At 36.3% G+C, this 20,933-nt stretch overlaps 1 protein-coding gene across 4 annotated transcripts in view; it reads right to left on the reverse strand.

The window, feature by feature from the left end:
* SREK1 (splicing regulatory glutamic acid and lysine rich protein 1) overlaps positions 1-19,693 on the reverse strand; it is a 44,244-nt gene extending 24,551 nt beyond the window's left edge. Inside the window, exons 1-3 of one of the 4 annotated variants that reach the window (XM_021007226.2) lie at positions 19,252-19,693; positions 10,585-10,718; positions 4,752-4,867 (exon numbers count right to left, since the gene is read on the reverse strand). In XM_021007226.2, the coding sequence (XP_020862885.1) occupies positions 4,752-4,867; positions 10,585-10,718; positions 19,252-19,412 (411 nt within the window). In that variant the 5' untranslated portion in view covers positions 19,413-19,693. Of the gene's footprint in view, positions 1-4,751; positions 4,868-5,152; positions 7,812-10,584; positions 10,719-19,251 lie in introns of those variants that run through there. The other 3 variants (XM_021007227.2, XM_078153166.1, XM_021007228.2) reach the window with 3 other exon arrangements.
* Positions 19,694-20,933: the final 1,240 nt, after the last annotated feature.

A 20,933-nucleotide genomic window follows, 5' to 3' on the forward strand; every position in this document is an offset into this window, starting at 1 on the left:
GGGCCAAGCATTTTGCTTTGTGCTGAGGATACAAAGAAAAGTTTTTGTCTTCAAACTGCTCATATTCTAGTTAAGGGAGACTGTGCAAATAGCATACATAAAAGACATACACAGTATAAATGGAACGTAAACTCAAAACGGATGACATAAGTAGCAGTGAGAGTCAGAAAAGACCTTCTGGTGAAGGTGGGATTTAAGATGAGTCTAAAAGAAGCCAGGGAAACCAGGAGTTAGAAGTGAGGGAGAAGAATACCGTAGGCATAGGAAACATACAAAGACAAAGAGTCCTGTATGAAGAACTGATAAGTATGCCGATCTAACTGAACCATAGAATACATGGAGAGTTGTCTTTAAAGAGTAAAAAGCCTGAAAAGGGCCATGATTTAAATGTCAAAGAGAAAGTTTTATATTTGATCTTGGAATATTCCCTTATGCCATAAAAAAGTGAGCAACACCAAGAAGTCTTAACTTTAGTCAAGGGATAATAAATTCTTATGGTCAATTAGGAAAATCACACCATGAGACCTCTCCAGTAAAATAATTACTGTGTATATATTCTCTCCACCAATGAAAACCAAAAATTATCTCCTACTTAATATATTATTTTTGAGAGCTGCCTTAGTAGATAGTCTCTAAGGCCTCTTGACCTCTCTATCAAGGGTTCAGCAGAAAAATTCACCGCCCAACCCAAGCCTTTCTTGTTCTCAGTTAATAGTAACAGAGTCTGTCACTGAACCTGTTCACAATATATTAGGTTTTTAAAAGGTGAAAATTTCTACTATTTATTATTATTCTCATTACTGACAACTTGTTAGGAGTTCAGACACTTTTAAAAAACCTATCAATCAACCATTTATTTTTTTAAAAAACCTAATGGGGCTGCTAGGTGGTACAGTAGTTAAAGCTCCAGCCTTGGAGTCAGGAGGACCTGAATTCAAATCCGACCTCAACCACTTGACATCTACTAGCTGTGTGACCCTGGGCAAGTCACTTAACCCCAACTGCCTAAAAAAAAAAAGATATGGGGAAGACAAGCATATTTGATAAGGGAAGGAAGCAGCTAACAGGGAAAGGTTGAACACTGGAGAAGAGGGATAACTGAGTCTGCAATTTGCTGGAAAAGACAGGCAGGCCTGAGATAAAGTGTATGTATATATAAAGGGGTTTTCCTTGGTAAAGATAAGGGCTATCCTTTTGTCAGAGACTGGGGGTGAAGAGGAAAGAGTGGAAGATGATGTTACAGCATTTAATTTTTCCTTGATTCATTCCCTATCTCACTCCCTCAGAAACTATTCCAAACCTTCCTTTTGTTCTTAAAACCTCCCTATCTTCTCCTTCTCTCTCTCTCTCTGCTGAGGAAATTGCCTCTTACTTTTCCTAAAAAACTCCATTTCTTTGTTCTACCAAGGGCCCAGTTGTGGTTGGATAACACAAATATGTAGTCAGCACAACTATGAGATTTTCTCTGGCTTCATTCATCAGTTCCCAAGTAAGAGTGGAAAAGACCTCCATTCCCTCTACCCTTCAGTACTTTCTCAGGCCATTACACTTGCTCCAATCTCAACCCAATAATTAGCCATTTCAACACAACTTTGGCCCTGGATTACTTTCACTATCTTATATGATACATATAATGGGTAAAATGTGATTTGAATTCATAAGGTAACCTTTAATCAAAGGATATAAGCAGTTTTCAGATGAAATTAAAGCTATTTACAGTCATTTGAAGAAATGCTCTAAATCACTATTGATTAGAGAATTGCAAATTAAAACAACTCTAAGGTACCACCTCACACCTTTCAAACTGGCTAACAAGAGAAAACAGGAAAATGATACATGTTGGAGAAAATGTGGGAAAACTGGCCATTGTTGGTGCTCTCCAATTTGGAGAGCAATTTGGAACTACCCCCAAAGGGCTATGAAACTGTGTATACCCTTTGATCCAGCAATAGCACTACTAGGTCTATATCTTTAAAAGATCACAAAAAAGGGAAAAGGACCCCCATGTACAAAATATTTATAGCAGCTCTTTTTGTGGTAGCAAAGAACTGGAAACTGAGGGAATGCCCATCAACTGGGAAATTGCTGAACAAGTTGTGGCATATCAATGTAATGGAATATAATAGTTCAATAAGAAATGATAAGCAGGTAGATTTCTGAAAAACCTGGAAAGACATGGACTGATACTGAGTGACTTAGTGAGCAGAAGCAGGAGAACACTGTACACAGTAACAGCAACACTGTGCAATGACCAACCTTGATAAACTTAGCTCTTCTCAGCAATAAAATGATTTAAGATAATTCCAAAAGACTTGTGATAGAAAATGCCATCCACATCCAGAGAAAGAACTATAAAGTCTGATCGCAGATTAAAGCATATTATTTTCTCCTTTTTTTTGTTTGTTTTTTCTTTCTCATGGTTTTTCCCTTTTGTTCTGATTCTTCTTTCACAACATGATTAATGTGGAAATGTTTAATATGATTGTACATGTATAGCCTATATCACATGGCATGCCGTCTTAGGTGGGTGGGTGGGAGGAAAGGTAGAAGAATTTTGAAACTCAAAATCTTGTAAAACTGAATGTTGAAAGCTATAAATAAATAAATAAATGAATGAAATGAATGAATGAATGAATGAATGAATGAATAAATAAATAAATAAATAAATAAATAAATAAATAAATAAATGAGTGGCTTTTAAGAAATAAAGTGACCTTTAGGAATTAGGAAGTTTTTTTGAAATAATATCATAGGATTTGAGTTGGAACCTTTCTTAGTGATTATCTAATCCAAACCAATCACTCATTTTACTGAGGAGAAAACAGGCTCAGAGGTGTTAAGTGAAATGTTCAATATAATTAAGAAGCAGATCCAAGATATGAACACAGGTCTGAGAATTACAGAATTATAAAGAACTTCATTATGATCAACATGGAACTATACTTCAACCCATACCCAAAAGAAAACCAATCCCTACTATAACATACCCAACAAGTAGCAACCAGCCTCTCTTTAAAGACTTCCAATGAGAAAGAGCCTATTTCTAAAGGCAATAAACCTCAGTTTCAGAAAGCTCCATTTAGCTTTTCCTAACACAAAAGCCTAACCTCCTCCCTTAGCATTTTCTACTTATTGTTACTGATTCTATTCTATGAGGCCACACAGAACAAGTGTAATTCCACCTTTGTAACAGTCCTTCAAATACTTGGAAGACAGCTCAATATCTTTCAGGCCAAACATTCCAGATTCAAAATTTAAATCAACAGGTATCTCAAAGGTCATTTTGTCCAATCCCTTCATTTCACAGATTATGAAATTTAGGCTGAGTGAGCTGCTCAGGGTCCCAAAACACATAAGCATCTAAAACAGAATTTGAACCCAGATCCTCTGAAACCAGAGCCAAGGCTCTTTCCTCTGTACTATGCTGACTCCCCTAATTTCTTCCACTAATCCTCATATGATATGTAAGGTCCTTCCCTATCCTGACTGCCCTCCTCTGGATGTTCTCTAGCTTATCAATATCCATAAGTTCTGAACACAACATTATTTCAGATACAGTCCAACCAGGAACTATATTCTTCTTACTATAATAAATCCAGTGATTTAAGGAGATAAAAGTATCTGGAGAAATCAATCTCACATAGAATACACAAAAGTTTGTAAACCTTGGTAATTTTCTCATACCTGAAACTCCATTATAGCAAAATACAATCCAGTCCCCAATCGTCCCAAAATGATTATAGAGATCATCCAGCAGGGCCTTGTAAACTAAGATCGCATATTTAAATTTTATTACAAAATGTAAGAAACTGAAACCCACAAAGAATTCTGAGTTATGACTACAACAGAGGACTTGGACCAATGCTGTATGAGGAAGATAAGAGCTGAATGAGGTAACCTGACAATGACTGGTGTTAAAATACAAGGAAAAAGAATTCTTTGCTTTGGTTATCATGCCTGGTAACCAAATGTAGACGGGGATTGGAACCACTTGTAAAGAGACTGTGTCACATGTCCAAAGGGAAAGAAAAACCTACCCAGATTCCTAGGTCAGAAATCAAAACAAATTTGTATGCCTGGGATCCAAATATGCAAAAACTTTGCTCCTTTCAAAACCAGAAGATGAAGGATAAAGAAAGACAAAGGAGAAATCACATCTTTTTCCCCCCAAACTAAATCAGAAAAATCTCTATATTCATTGGGCAGCTTTTTTGGGAAAAAGTATCCCTAAGCTATGGGATTTTTAACCATTTCCAACTTGTTGCCTTTTGGGGGGGAAGGGGAGAGTTTAAATAAATTGAGACATCTTCTAGTTAACTGGTTCAAAGAAAAGGGGGAGAGGAGAAAATGAAGAGTAGAGATTCTATTTAACTAGAAAATTCAACCAACCAGAATTCCCATTCCACACTATGAAATTTAAGTTGTTACTATAATCTAAAAGTTTCATAAAACATAACTTGATTTTCTAATGAATGACCATCTAAAGTAACATTTTTCAATATTATTTAGATGCTTTAATGATGCGTAATCCTGAAAGTATTCTGCTCAGATGTTAAGAAAGAGGAAAAGAAAACGTCAACAGGAGAACGTACTGATGGCACATCTTTTAAATTTGCATTTTTTAAAAAAATGTTCAACCAAAAGACAATCTTTTTACTAAGTCAGACTCAGCTATTTACAAATTTGAGCAATTAAATCATTTATAAATAGCTCTGTCAGCTCAAAATCCTAAGAAGATTAATACTACTTACTGTAGTCAAGGGATTTGGAGTTGGTATAGGAAGCAACCCTGCACCAGGCATCAGACTCGTCATAGTTGGAGCAGGAGCCAGTAAAGAAAGGGCTTTGGATTCTTCTGGAATTTTACCTGGAGAGGCAAGTTCCACACATTACAGAGAGCAGAAACACCACATAAACTTTAGTCTATGATTTTACAATTACCCTTGCACTTAAAAAATAATAATAATAAATGAATCTATCTATCAGATCCTTAAAAAGAAATAAATAAGAACTTAAGTCTTTCCTTTACCCTGCTCTACTAGGAAAAATAAAAGTGATCAAAACTTCAAAGACTAGCAATCTCATTAATGGAATATTATTTTAAAAACTGAATAATGTAGACAATTATTTAACACTTTGAGCTATGGGTCACCTGTACTGGAAACTTAATGTTCATGAACCAAACGATATCAAGCATGGACGCTTTCCCAGGACGGTGTTTTCGCGGTGATCGAAAGTTGTGTTACACATGACAACCGTTCGTGTTGGCTGCATCACTAATAGCACACAGAACATCAGATACAGAAAAGAAGAACATTTTTTAAAGTTTAATCCCCAGAAATGGCAAATAACCAAATTAGTAAAAAAAAGAAAAAAAAGAAAAAAGAAAAAAACAAATGTGCGAATTGAAATCTGTTCCTAAACCAATGCCCCTTTCCTATCACTGAAACTACCTGTGATGCAAACAATACTGATGATGCCCAGATAGACTCCTTGTTTATTTCAAATAGCCAGGAAGGGGAAAAAATGTTCCACATAGTATTTTTGTCAACTTTGATTTAAATGGGGGGGGGTCCCTCATATATCTAACTAATACAAACATGATTTCTGTGACATATTGAGATGCCTCAGAGAATCAATTTCTAGATGTTCCCCTTGAATAATTTTGCTACAAATTAAAATAGAAAATGTATCTGGCCTTCAAGAAATCCCTTAATGCTTATATTTTAAATCTAATTTAAATAATACTTGCTTATAAGGGGACAGTTAACAATCATTGTGTCTTGTTATAAATAGTCCCAATGATTACTATCAATAACAGAATTACTAATTTCCTACAAATTTAGGGGGAGAAAAAAAAAAATCAATGACTTGATTTTTAAACTCCAAACCACCTTTTAATCAATATCTAGCAAATGTCTAAAACCAATCACAATTCAAGGACAATTGATTCATTTGTGTTACTGTTATTCCACCTAATTCAACGCTGCTCATTTTACTGAATAAAAATGCTAACCTAAAAATTATTTCACTTTAGAAGTTTGAATTTAAGACTTAAAAGTCTGTAAACATTTTATAGGTACTATTCATACCTGTGTGGCACAGAGTAGTTATGTACTTAACCCCATTATAAGCGTTCTAACTGACTCAATCCAGAGTATATAAAACCATCTCAGAGTGAAATGTAACTGGTGTAGCAAATTTTCAAAAGCACCATGCTGGGTTTTAATAGAAATAATCCTATTCAAAATAATCACATGTACAAGGAAAATCTGAGTAATATCAGGACCTAGATACTTTCTCTAACCTCATGTGGCATTTAAGATGGAAAGTTTAAACAAAAAAAAATTGTTGTGTCTAATTTATAGAATTGAACAGAAATTACAGCTTACTAGATTTAGGTTTGTTGAGTTATAGCCAAGTCAACAGTGAAGTATTAGTTCCCTAAATTTTGAAGCAAATTATACTACTTAATTTGACTAGTGTAACAAAAATTACACCTAATGCTACATTATTTGAATACAAGCTTGTACACATGCAGTTTTAACATGCACAACAAAATTAAAATGTAAGGTGGCCTTACTCATGACTTCAATTATTTATAATTTAGTCTACATTTATTAGCTACTAATGTTAGCAAAATTATCTATACCAAAAAACTACACTCCTTCTGTAGCACCTGATTGTGGATTATATATTTTATAAAATGCATAGCATGATTTTTAAATGTCATGAAATCTGAACAGCTCCTGAAGAGTTAATCTTCATCCTTGAATTCAGAACATATTGTTAACATTATCTCATTGCTATGGTAGTTATATACAAAGACAAACTGTAATTCCTATGTTGTCTGTTTAGTGCCTCAAATATGACACTGTCATTTAATAAGGAGAGGTCCAGAGAAGAAAGTGCGCTTTAAGTTATTAGGGGGAGGAGGGAGAAGAAGAGGGCAGGGAAGAACACCTCAGTACATATCAAAAAGTGAATCAGTTAAGTTTTAGAAAATCTTTCATTTATACTTTGAATGCTGCTTCTCAGTAATAAGTCAGAATATACAGGAGTCAAATTGTACGCTTGGAAGTATTTTTCTTAGTCTAACTGCCACTGAAGATATTCTAAAATTTTAAGTTTCATCGCTTAATTCCTAAGACATAGCCCTATTAAATTTATCTTCAAAATTCTTAGGTGTGTAAGAGTGCAATGCAAATGGACATCTTTCTTAATCTGTGTTTATTAAAGACAACAGTTAGGAAAGACAATAAATACTCCTCTTCCTATGCCTCAGCATCCATCTACACAAACTAAAACACTGAAGATCTGAAGAATTTTCAACAAAAGAGCCACACACACACACACACACACACACACACACACACACACACACACCCAAAAAGCCAACAGCTTCCCCCCCCAAGAAGCATTCCCCAAGTAGACAGCTAAAAGCCTTCCTATTTAAAGACAATAAGAATTTTTTCTGTAATGTCAAAAGTAGGAAGTCTCTTCACCTCAGCCTTCATATATAATAAATATGTGATATATTATAAAAATGTTCCATATTATAAAAAATGGGTTGCTAGATCCCTTGATGATTCTGATATGCCTAAAATTCCAGGAAAACGAAAGCAGAAACTACAAATTAGCTTTTCTCTGAAAGATGTGGTTAGTCTTAGAAAGCAGTCTGTAGAAAAAAAGTTTCACTGAGATTAGAAAATATTCAAAGGCATATTATTTATCACTGTTTCAGTACAGAATTTACTAAAACAGTTTATAAAAAACAATTAAGATATAAACTAAGTTCCAAAGCACTAAAACTGAGTTTTAGACACAAAACTTATTTGGCCTTAGTTGAAAACTGCAAATATACTACCTTCCTTTCATATACAACTTTGAAACAAAATACTATGAACTCTTAATGGAATACCATTTACAAAGAACTGGAATACCAGTTCACAAGTTAAAGTGAAAGAGATTTAACAAAACAAAAACAAAAACAAAAAAGGGACAAAATAAAGAAAAAGAAATTAAATTAAAGTAAAACAATAAAAAACAGAGACAGGGCGTCCATCTTCAGCGGGTCAGACTCCGATCTCATTTCCCCCATGAAGGTTTCACTTGACGGCAGGTTTAGTGGCATGGCAAACAATGCCTAACTCAGGCAAGTGTAAACAGGTCTGCCTTGGCCAGTCTAGTCATCTAATAATGCACAAATATCACATAGAGAAAACATACAAAACCAAATTAATAGTCAAAATCCATCTACCAGAAAATGTGGACATAAAGTTATGACTGATGGTTATGTGGCACCTTTATGTTTCAACCTTTCCTTTTTCTAAGTGTAACGTTTTTAAAGAGAAATCTGGGGATGTATGCAAGGAGAAAAAAAAAATCACATTTGGACAGCATAATGAAGCTATATTTTAAAATGGCATTTTGTGACTAGTAATAGCTAATGGTTAATATGTAATGTTACACATCGAACATTATTTCCACAACTGAGATACCTCTCACATAATGCCTACACTAAAGCAGGAAGCTAAAATAAACTGAAAAACACTCCATAAGCTTCTACAAGTTTTTTTTCTTTTCTGTCACAATGCTGTTTCTCAAGTATGCAAAAACAAATGCTGGCAATACTGACTATTGCTTAATCGTAAATAATCTGTCATTTTACAGTATTCAACTGGAATTCTTTCCTTTTGATTTATTCTGAAGTAACATGCTATTTTTAGCACAATAGTAAAGCATTACTCAGTTTGCAGTGCAAAATCTGATACATAACATCCACTGTAAACTTCTAAATGTTCTGTATGTAAATCACTCTTTTGCTGTATTAAACTCTAGTTTAATTATTCTTTGAAATAAAAAGTGTATCTGATTATTTTCTAATCTTTCAACATTAGACTATCCATGGGGCAGTTTACTATTTTAAAAAATATATATACTTACTTGTAACTAAAATGCAACAAAAAATGTTGTTTTTACATTCACATACTGTGAAAGCTTCTATCTCAAAATGGTAAAAAGTACTCAACTGTAATTAAAATTTTACTTTTAGTCTTTACTGAATATCACCCAAAAAAAAAGGAATTAGACAAAGTTAAGGCTGCTCAGGTATTAAGCTATAAGCTCTCCAAGGAAAATATATACAATGTACCAAAGTAAGACTGGTAATGCAATAGGTGAAATGTTTCCCTCTGATTCAGCAATGAATTAATTAATATAAGACCTTAGGCTACCAATGGTACAATCTTTCAAAAGTGCAGCAGTGGGTAAACTCTGCACATTTAATCTTAGTTGCTTGTTGGTCAAATTTCTGTGACAGATATCTTCTATGAAAATTCTTCACCACGCAGTTTCTACTTGGTATATAGCACATTTATTACCTCACTCCCAGCCTTGAAAAAACAAAAATTATCGTTCCTTCCCCAACTATTATAGGCTGAATACCCCTCACTGATCAGACTAAAAAAGATATTACACAAATAATTAATTGCATTCCCTTCTTTGTGGAGAACATCCATTTTTAAACTCATTTGAAAAAAATCCAGAATGTTCTATCCTGGGACATCAACTATACCAGAACTGTCCTCACTGTATTGGACTTTTAATGTTTATAGCATCCCAGAGTAATGCATCCTGAATCATACACAAAAATGTGACAGTATAATCTAGCCATTATCTTACAAGTAACTTTCTTTTCAGCAAGTTAAATTTATTCATGTGATATGAGTCCTCTAATAAAAGTTTTCATTAAATGTTTCAGGAATCTAATTTAAAATTTTCAATCATTCCTAGATGCTATAAGGCAAAATCTTCCATCAAAGGAATTATTTTAAAGTGATAGATATAATTTTTATGTAAATATTAATAGCTTAATCCTGAAATCCTTGTATATACACCAACACGACCTACTTTAAATGATTTAAAAAGACTAAAATATGCTACTACTTAAAAATCAATACAATAACTACTTGTTCTTAAGATAATGTAAGGCACTTAACCTTAACCTTAAGGCCTTTGGCCTCTTTCTGATGAATTTCTTAGAAAATATTTTTAACTTCAAAAAAAGCCTGTGAAAGTAAAAAATAATTTGTTTTATATAAAATCAGTATCAAGAAGTGAAATTAAGATCAATAACTTTAATGAAATTAATCACATTTTTATCTTTAACACAGACACCATTACTTAGATAACCCCAAATTGGCAAACTGTGCCCACTCTGTTTTGTCTCAATGGAAAAACCTGTTAGAACTGGATATTTGGGAGTACAAACTCCTACACACTGAGGTATTTAAATATATAATATCCATTGTGAAGATCATAATTCTTTTAGAATACACTCTGTAATTTGTAATTACTACAAATTTTCTTATAAATATTTAGATCCATAACAAAAAACAGGCAAATCAATGATTTAAATATGTATTTTACTACTAAAATGAAAACTTTTTTCCATTTTCAATTTTTGTTTTTGGTTTTAAAATACAAAACAGAGTACCAGCTACTTGCCAATTTCTGGGAGAACTAAAGGCCATCAACAAAAAGGACAGACTGACATTACAAAAAAACATCTAAAATACCAACCTTCTGCACAGGGTACAACTATCAGAGCTCTGTCAATAAAAACCGTGTTAGTTAGATGCTGGGCCACACCAACACTCGATGGGTCACGAAACTTAACATAACATACTTTGGAGGAAAAAGCAAGAGGTGCGTTGCTGCAAGATAAAAAGAAAAACAATCAGTCTTATAAACTTATTTAGATCTTTCATTGTTTCTCCTTTAAAAATGAAAATTATAAAATCTTACATAATAAGTCACTGAAATTTCACTACTTAAGATGAGTAATTATAACATGTTTGACCAAACTATTTACAATCGGTTCAACCCATATACACTTATTTTAATGTGTTAATGACCAGATCAACTAACTAGGCTGCAATAGACACTGCCCAGTTCTTGATCTGAATAATGTTTGAAAACAAATATCTGATCTAGAGATACTCAAGACGGGTAGTTAAGCACGTGGTCTCCTTATAATAACACTTGAAGTCTCTTTAAAAACCAGAGATGTCAAAAATGACCCACACCATTCTCCAGTGTAACCTGAACCACAGTAAAACATAAATGAGAAATATTTAACCAAATAAATATACAATAAAACAAAGATACTGTAATAATACATTTTAAAATTAAATCAATATGCCACTTGAAGGGATCCTCAAGTAAAGATTAGGGATCCCCTTTTCTATTTGAATTTAACACCACTGCTCTAGAATCCCAAAATCATTCTCAACCTCTCCTCCCTGACATTCAGATGCTGAGTATTTTTGATTGCACTTCATTCTCTCCCCTCCTCTCCATTCATAAGGCCACCTCTTTAGTACATTATCATTAACTCTCTCCTTCTTATGCTACTGTAATAATCTTCAAAAGGTTCTCCTGTGTGTGCTCTCTACAATTGCCCAAATACAATTACTAAAACACAGGTCTGAGGGGCACCTAGGTGGCACAGTGGCTAGAGCCCTGCAGTCAGGAGGACCCGAGTTCAAATCTGGTCTCAGACACTTGACACTTACTGTGTGACCCTATGCAAGTCACTTAACCCCAATCACCTCACAAAAAAAAAAACCACACATACACACACAGATCTGACCACATCACTTTTTTGTTCAAAAATCTCCAATGGCTATCCACCGCCGATACAGAATAAAACAGAAGTGTCTCCAACTGGCCTTTTACAGCTTCTCTACATACAAACTAGCTCTCCCCTACCTTTCCTGCATAGGAATAACCCCTTATTTCATAATTCCTCTTTATGGACCTTACATTCTAGCCAAATTGGTCTATTAGCTATTTCTCCAATTCACATTCTATACATGAGTATACTTTCCTCCTAACTCTCTTATAGTTCCTAATTTCCTTAAAAGCTTCATTCAGGTACCTCCTATCCTGAGAAACCTTTTAACTCCTCAAATAAACTTGCATTTACTTATCTCCACATATGCCTTTATCTTGACCCCCACCCACAAACACAACAAACATTTCAGAAGGTAAGCACCTGGAAAGCAAAGAGTGTTTCATTTTATCTTTTCATTCCCGGCGCCCAATAAAGTTCTTTGCATATCATAGGCACTAATAAACATTTCAATGAAATTTAAGGCTCCAAGAGGCCTCAATAGTGGCCAAAAGAAATCAGGGGTCTTTTATCCAAGTCTGGATATGTTCTAAAGCCTATTTTGCTAAACTTGCCTTATAAGCAAGCTGACCACAAGATACAAGAGAGGGTGGGAATGCTATTAAGGGTAGCTCCAACCACATAAGTCAGCAGAATATATGTGAGCAACAGTTTCATAATATCAATCTATCTGGCTAGACACAGAAGTCACCATCCACAAGTTGGTGACAATTTTTAAAGTATGTGCACACAGCTTAAAATTTATAAATTCTTGTTAACACAAGGTACTTTTACCCAAAGAAAACATACTATAAGCCACATGGGTCAACATTAAGTCTTGCAAACAGATGACTATTATAAATATCATTTTAGAGTTTAAGACCTTTGAGATAATTTTATACCACATAAAATAAAGGCATTTAGAAGTTCTGAAGGGAAATGGTATGATGTTGGTGAAGGTTAAAATTCATGTTTATTATTACAGAATAAAGTGTATGGGATGGCTCAATGGGAGTGGGATACCTGGGGTAACCATGATGATATAAGAAACAGAAGATATCAAAAACTTATTTGAAAAAAAGAACAAGTAAAAGCCAAATTATTTTTACCAACATCAAAATTTATATAGCTAGTAAGGCAGACATACTAGCAAAATAGCTATCCTTTAGAACAGAAGTCTAAACCTGGCCCACCACAAAACTCCCAAGTGGGGCAAGGATCAGATTAAAATGTAATTGTGAAATGTTTAACAAAATAAACAAAAATACAATATAATGTTAATTAGTGGTCTTCTAAGTCAATATGCAACCAGCAGGGACCCATTTTGATTTAACAGCACTACCCTACAACATCTGCATCTCTGTCCCACTCTACCCAAATCCATATCAACTCTTTCTAGATTATCCCTCCATCTAACATCCTCTTATTCCCTTCTCCCTTCTCCCAACCCATCAAATGATTCTGGCATCTCTCCCTGATTTAAGTCCTCTCTAAGAGGGTATAAAGGACCAAATAGTCAAGACGCCTTTGCTGCTATCTTCATAGCCACAAAGCCTTTCAATGAAGTATTTAGAACACAGCTGTGATGTCAACCCAAGTGTCGTCTTCTGTTTAAATTTGAAATTTGTCAATTCTGAGGACAAAAAATTTGGCACACCAGGGGCCTTACCATCATGACACATCATTGAGATAAACTTATGTATTGCAACTACATAGAGTGTTTAATAGGAGTACTGATTTTGGATGTTGAATTTGCCATTCTATCTGCCAAAGGTATGTCACATAATCTTCATCTCCTATTTGCTTTATAGGGTTATTAGGTAAAAGCATACATAAAAGTAATTGAAATTTTCAAAGAAGAATATAAATCTAACTTTTAACATTAAAAAAAAATTAAGTGCCAACAGCAGACAAAAAATTATATGAACAAATCTACACTGTAATTTTTAAAAATTAGTATAAGAAAAAAAGTCCAAATTTCTTTTCTCTCCAAATGTATCTGAACTGTTCAGTATATTTATTCTTATAATCTAAAGGGACTATAATTTTCAACTATATTTCAACCAAGAAGGAATACATTTCCTTTTTAAAGTTAACCTTAAATCTTAAATAGCATTTGGCAATAATTTGGTTTCAAAATAAGTACCTTGGGTTCCCTAGAAGAAAATTTATTAAAATCGAATTGTTTTTACAAACCTAGATGCCTCATTCAATAAAGAGATATTCAAGCCAAGAGACAAAAAATTAGTGCAGAAATTACATAAAGATATAAATAACTGACAGCAATAAGAAATAAAAAATAACTACAAATTCTCCTGGAACTTAAACTAAGATATTATCTGGAATTGCTGAAAAGTGATCAGTGAAAACTCTTAATATAAAATTTAAATTTTTCACCTGAGTTCAATTTTGGATGACAACCAAAAATTTTCAGAAGGATCAAAAATTTACTTTAGAAGCTTAACAGCTAAAATCATAAGACCAATTCTGTGAGTACCAACATCAACTTCCAAGTCTATGAAAAAAATTATTAACAGAATGTTAAAAAATTAAGTTTTTTCCACATTTAAACAAAACTAAAATATGGTTAAATAATGTTGAAGATAGATATAAAGCATAGATTAATAATAAGTTATGGAATTCAATACAATACTGGTTTCACTTCTTGTGTTACCTGAACAAGGAAGAAAAACCAGCAGATAAAACTATGCTATTGAGTTTTTGATATACTTTTCTGTTAGATTTAACCTATGTTATAGAAATTACTTTTTAAAAATAAAAATAGGAATATTCTGTTCAGTAAAGCCTGAGACTTTTTTTAAAGGTTAATTAAAATGGCAAAATAGTGAATTAGAAATTCCTTTAAAACTTTCTTATAAAACAAACAACAACAAAAAAAACCCTGAATCTCTTGACACACGTTATGAAAAAAAATCTGGATTTTTACACTACTGAAAGAAAATATATGCTGTAATTTTCAACTTTATTAACAAAATATATTTCTAAACTTAGAACCAAATTAATAGTTCCATCAAGTCATGAATGAGAAAATATATATTACTGATGTTCTAAATCAGAAGCTCTAGGCTCTCAATATAATATTTTAAAATATCACTACAAAAACATTTATCCATCCCAGCAGGCAAAACCCCAGTTTACCAAAAACAACCGGCTGTTAAATTCATTTACAAAATCTAGCTCGTATATTTTATTTAAGAACGGAAATCACTGAAGTACATCTTTCCCCCAAAAATGCAAAAAAAACCCCAAAAAACCAGGGTCTACCTCAATTTGGACAAAATATTTCAAACCTCTGTGAACTGATCCAATCACTCTAGAGAACAATTTGGAACCATGCCCAAAGAGCTATAAAACTGTGCATACTCTTCCATCCAGCAATACCACTGCTAGGTCTATATCCCAAAGACCTCCAAAAGAGGGGGAAAGGACCTATTTGTATAGAAATATTTATAGCAGTTCTTTTTGTAGTGACTGAAAACTGGAAATCAAAGGGATGCCCTTCAACTGGGGAATGGCTAAACAAGCTTTGGTATTTGATTGCAATGGATTATTATTGTGCTGTAAGAAATGACAAACAGGATGATCTCAGAATAACCTGGAAAGATTTACAGGAAATAATGCATAGTGAAGTGAACAGAACCAGGAGAATGTTGTACACAGTATTGTTTGATGAAGCAATATTGTTTGATGAAGAACTGTGAATGACTTAGCTATTCTCAGCAATGCAATGATCCAAGACAATCTCAAAGAACTAATGATGAAACATACTATCTGCCTCCAGAGAAAGAACTGATATTGTTTGAATAAGACTGAAGCATGCTATTTTTCATTTCCTTTCATTTTTCTTTTATTCAAATCTTCTTATACAAAATGACTAATATGGAAATGTTTCACATAAAAAAATTTCAAACTTTAAACTTCATGATTTGTTTAAAATGTTTTGTTTTTATTTATAATGATTTCTTTTTAATGGGAGGGGAATTTCAGCTTTTGCTTCCATGGACTTGTGTTACTTTTATTCTTTATGTTTTTACAGAAGATGTACTTTTAATAGACCATATTTTTGCTGTAATGTGCTCCTTACCTCTTTTAGTGTGAAATCATAAGCACTAATAATAAATTGGTTTAATATTTATAATAAGAAAGCTTTATTATTAGATACCTATGTTCTCCATGATAGACACACACCCCATTCTTCACCCCCAGCCTATGTTTCACCTAATTTAATTCAAATATTTATTAAATGCCTTTTATACTTAGTACACCGTATATACATGTGTGTACAGTTTGCAAATTTTATATACTTATATACAATTAGGCAGCTGGTGTTACAGTGGATAAAACCTAGGCCTGGAATTAGAAAGAGCTGAGTTCAAATTCAGTTTCAGACACTGACTAGCTGAGGGACCCTGGGCAAGTCACTTAATCTGTTTACCTGTTTCTTCAAGTATAAAATTGGGATGATAATTAATATCTACTCCACAGACTTGTTTTGAGGACCAAATGAATCAGTATTTGTAAAAAAAAAAGTCTTTAGCATAATGTTTGGCATATAGTAAATGCTATATAAATGCTTATTCCCTTTCTCATACCCTTCCCATAAGAGTGGGCTGAAAAGTTAAGGCTAAAAAAAATGATTTAATAGTTCCTTCAAGGAGCTTTTAATCAAATAAGGACATAAGCAGACAACTGTAACACATTATAATGGGTTAGGTATATAAAATTAACTGGTTGTAAGACAGTATTGAGGGTTTTCCAAGAGTTAATTTGTGTACTAGATGGCTATTAATTTTCATGTAATTAATTCATAAGCAGGGGGCCTAAATGGTTTCCATCTTATGAACTCTTTGGAAGTAAATATGGAATGTTTTCTATCAATGCATACTCTAGGGGTATCAAAATGCTTTTGTATGTGGGGGGGGGGAAGCAAGAACTTCTTCAAGAAGTTCATCTTATAGTGCAACTGTGTCCATTTAAAGACAAATGTTTCTATATGTAAATGTTTTTTCTAATCTGGTCATTTCTGTCCCCACTGGAAAGCCATTATGACCTCCCATATCAACTTCTTCCTTCACTGTACATTTTGGGCAATTCTGTAGTGTGAGATCTATATACATTAGTGACAGATACTAGCTGTAAATATGAATAAAGTATTTGTACAGGAGCATCAGGTAATTTTTTAAATACTAAAAGTGTATAAAAGAGATCAAAGAGTAAGTATGAAAGATTCAAGGATGAAGGGATCAGTTTTAGCTGGAGCAATCAGGGAAAGCATCAAAGAGGCTATGGCATTTGAGTCGTCTTAAAGGATTTCAACTGCCAAAAGCATGGTAGGAATTCATTCCAAATGATAGCCTACATAAACACAGTAAGTTACAAAAGGGAATACAAGATCAGGAAATCACTAGTAATCTAGTCTGGCAAAGGAACAGTGTAAATTTGTATTCGTATTTAAGCATAGGTGTACCTATCAACTATGTATTCTTAGAAAGATTACCTTGGCAGTAAAGTTAGGAAGAGACACCCTACTGTGGCTAAGAAAAATACAAAACCCTCAGCTTGACATTAAAGCCTATCACAATAGGGCTTTTACCTTTCCTTCAATTACTACTTAATAATATTTTAAGCACTTAGAATTCTAGTCAAACTGACTTGCTAATTGTTCCTCACACATGACATTCCAACTTCTACCTCTGTGCACACATCTGAAATTCACTCCCTCTATTTCCTCTCTTGAAGAATCCTTAGTTTCCTTCCAAACACAATTCAAATGCCACCTCCAACAGGAAACTTTTCAAGAGAAGCAGTATGTGATGAATTCCAATAATGGCTTTACCACTTATGCCCTGGGCTAATCACTTCACTTCCCTGGGTCTCAGTTTCCTCACCTGTAAAATAAAGAGGGCTGGACAAGATGACTTTAAAGGTCCTTCACAAATCTACCTTTACAATCCACAATTTCCATCACCACCAGTGGTGTAAGTACAATGGGATAATAAATTACTTTGTGTACTTATCTGTGTTCTTGTATTTCTCCCATGTCCTTGATGACAGGGACTGTTTCTTTTTCTTTTTTGGTCTATACAGGATTATTATTGGGAACATAATATTTGTTGACTTGGTCAGGAAGGGACAAAGCAGAAAAATGGACATGAGTTACAAGTCTACCACTATAGTCCACCCTCTTAAAATAAAAAAGTGTAGTGTCCCGTGTGTGTTCACCCCCGGCAGCTTTCTACCAGTTAAAAATGGAGCCGCCAAAGGCACAGAGAGGTCAAGTAACTAGCCCAGGGTTACAACGAGAGAGATGGGATTTAAACCCTGGTCTTCCAAGACCTCCAAGAACTCTAACCAATTTTAAAATATTTAGGTAAAAACACTTAATTAACTGAGACAATCTTATGTCGGACCTAAGAGACCATCAAAGGCCTCTTCTACAAAATAATATATTAACAGGTATCACACTGCTTGCCTTTTCCATGGATGGGAAGACGGGATGGATAGAGAGGCAGAAATTGGAACTCAAAAAAAAATTTTTTAACGTTAAAAATAAATAAATAGACTTCCAGGGAGAAGGGGGAAATAATATATTATGTTTAAGAGGACTCCGCTGTTTTGCAAGAGCAACTACAATATCAAAAACTGCAAGGAATGATAGGCTGTCGGATGACTAACAAGTTAGCTGTTTTGTTTTTTGTTTTAAGTACTTCCTTCTCCACCTTTTTATTGACACAAGGAATGGCTTACTGAATAGGAGAAAGTTTCATATGGAAATTAAGATTTCTTTAAACAGAGAGAGAAAAGAAGAAAAGGCATGGCTTTGAGTGAAACATACCATACAATGACCCCCAAAATTTTTTTTTAAGTTTATGTTACTAATCATAGCCCCAACCCCATTTCTGAGGACACGGAACTTGGAGTCGGAGCATCCCGTTGGAACAAACCCCAAAATAACCAAGCCAAGGCGTAGAGGGCTCCCGCCGTGGGAAGTAAGACAAAGTTGGGGTTTCCCGGGAAGAAATGGAAAGGGGCGGCCAAAGACTATGGGCCCAGGTCACAAGACCTGGAAGTCCCCCTCCTGAGCCCAACGGGCGCTGGGCCGCGGGCTGTCGGCGGGGTGAAGGCGGCCAGACCGGGTTAGCTCCCACGCCCGCCGCCGGTCCCAATGCCACCTCCGCGGGAAAGCTAATCCCAGGCTCTCGCCCAGGGTGCACAGCCTAGGCCCGGCCGCAGCCATCTTAGATTCAGGCGGAAAAAAAAAACCCCACCACCATCCCCCCTGGCACTATCGTGAAATATTTCTGATCCAACCAACATCACGACAGCCCCAATTCCCCTAAAATGCCTCCACTTGGGTAAACACAAGGCGGGAGCGAGGGTCGGGAGCTGGGGGAACCCGCCGACTGACGAGGGTCCCCCTGCCCTGATCCAATATGGCCGCGGCGGCAGCCCGGAGGTCACATGGCCCGACGCGCGCCCAGGCCCCCCCATCCCGCGGTCTCTATGGCGCCCGCGCCCCGCGCCCCTCCCCCCAGCAGAGCCCAGGCACTTACTCCGGGGGGTAAAGCCGCAGCTCTTCGATTTCTCCCAGGAAAGTGAACAAGGTCCGCATCTGCTCGCTGGTCACCGCCGACGACAGGTTAGTCACCTGAATCACAGCCGTGTTGGTCAGGCCGAAGCCCAGGCCCAAGGTGAAACCGCCGCCGCTGTTCATCCCGACCCGGTGCTCGTCGCCTTCCCGCAGCCCCAACGTCTACTACGCCGCGTCGCCGCCGCCGACGAGAGCCGAGGAAGAGCGGAGAGGAGGCGCGGCAGTGAGCGCGCTCCCGACCGCGGAGTGGCGGCGCCGGGCAGGTCTAGCCGCCCTACTCACAACTCCCCTGCTCCTCCGGGCTGCGCGCGCCCTGGGCTCGCCGCCCCCTCCGCGCGTGCGGAAGCGTCGCCCCGGCAACCCGGCCTGGGGGCCCCTCACCTGGGGCGCACCTCCCCCGCGGGCGCCGCGAGCCGGAGAAGTGCGTCACGGCCGCGCGCGCTCTGCCTCCTACTCGGGGGTTTGAGGCAGGGTTTTTAATGCGAAGTAGACCAAACCCTCGGGGTGCCATCGAAATGGGCCGGTCTCCTCTCGGCTGTTTTAGCCCCGGCTTTATTCTTACTGGCTGATTCTGATCAAATCAATAATCACTGAGTATTTTAAGCAACTCCCAGTGGCGCCGAAGCTGGAGCTGGGGATACAATGACGAAAGGGAAAGAGACCCTGCCCGCAGAGAGCTTACTTTTTCTTGGGGGGGGAGGGTTACATGTACATAAAAATGTATACCATACAAGTACGTGATAAAATTGGGGAAGGAGAGCAACTAGCAGCTGGGGGAAAGGCTTCGTGTAGAATAGGGTTCTGAGCTTGGATCCGTGGACTTTTTAATTTAAATTTTTTTTTTACTTTCAATATAATTGGGCTCTTCTCTAATCATGCGTAGTTTAAGTCATACAGTATCATGTTCCCCCACATACACCCTTACTGCCCTCCTCCAACATGACAAATCTCCCAGCTTTGGCTCTCTCCCATGCAGGAGATGCTCTCTTTATCTCCCCCTTGCTTCCCTGCTTTTCCTTTAAGTCCCTGCTCAAATCCCTCCTTTTTCCTAATCTTACAAGATCAAATCATCTAAGAAATTCACGTTTCCTGGGTGGTAGGAAGGTGCCAAGGGCATACATATATAATACAGAACATTATTTTGCCGTTTAGGTAGTAGGGTCCTTTAAGCCATGGAAAGCAAAAGTTGGTGCTTAATCTTGCCCCAGACCTCTTTTCTCCTAAATCTAAACAATAGTAAAATGTACTCTCGCATAGCTCAGCATAGCCCGTACCTCCAACACAAATGGATAAGAAAGCTTGCAATATAATTGCTTTAGATAATTATGTTTATACCAGAGACCAGGACACCTGGTCTGGTTTGTGTGATCTCTGACCCGTAATGATGGGGTGCTCGGGTGCTTGTGCTTGTACTTGTGCCCCAATTTCTCCCTAGTCTCAGAAACACAGTCTCTAACAACCATTCCCCAGCCCAAGGACACTGTGCCTAGCAGTTATTCATGCATGGGTCTCAGCATGACCCTTATCTCTCTCCCTGGTACAGCTACACAGAGCTGGGCTGCTCAGGCCCCAGCCCTCAGATCATGTCTCTGGAAGCCTCCCAATTCCTCAGTAAGTTCCTGTGTTGTGAGAAAGCTTTCCCTT

This window comes from Phascolarctos cinereus, unplaced genomic scaffold, assembly GCF_003287225.1.
Source record: "Phascolarctos cinereus isolate Bilbo 61053 unplaced genomic scaffold, phaCin_HiC Scaffold_4;HRSCAF=312, whole genome shotgun sequence".
Classification (NCBI taxonomy): Eukaryota; Metazoa; Chordata; class Mammalia; order Diprotodontia; family Phascolarctidae; genus Phascolarctos; species Phascolarctos cinereus.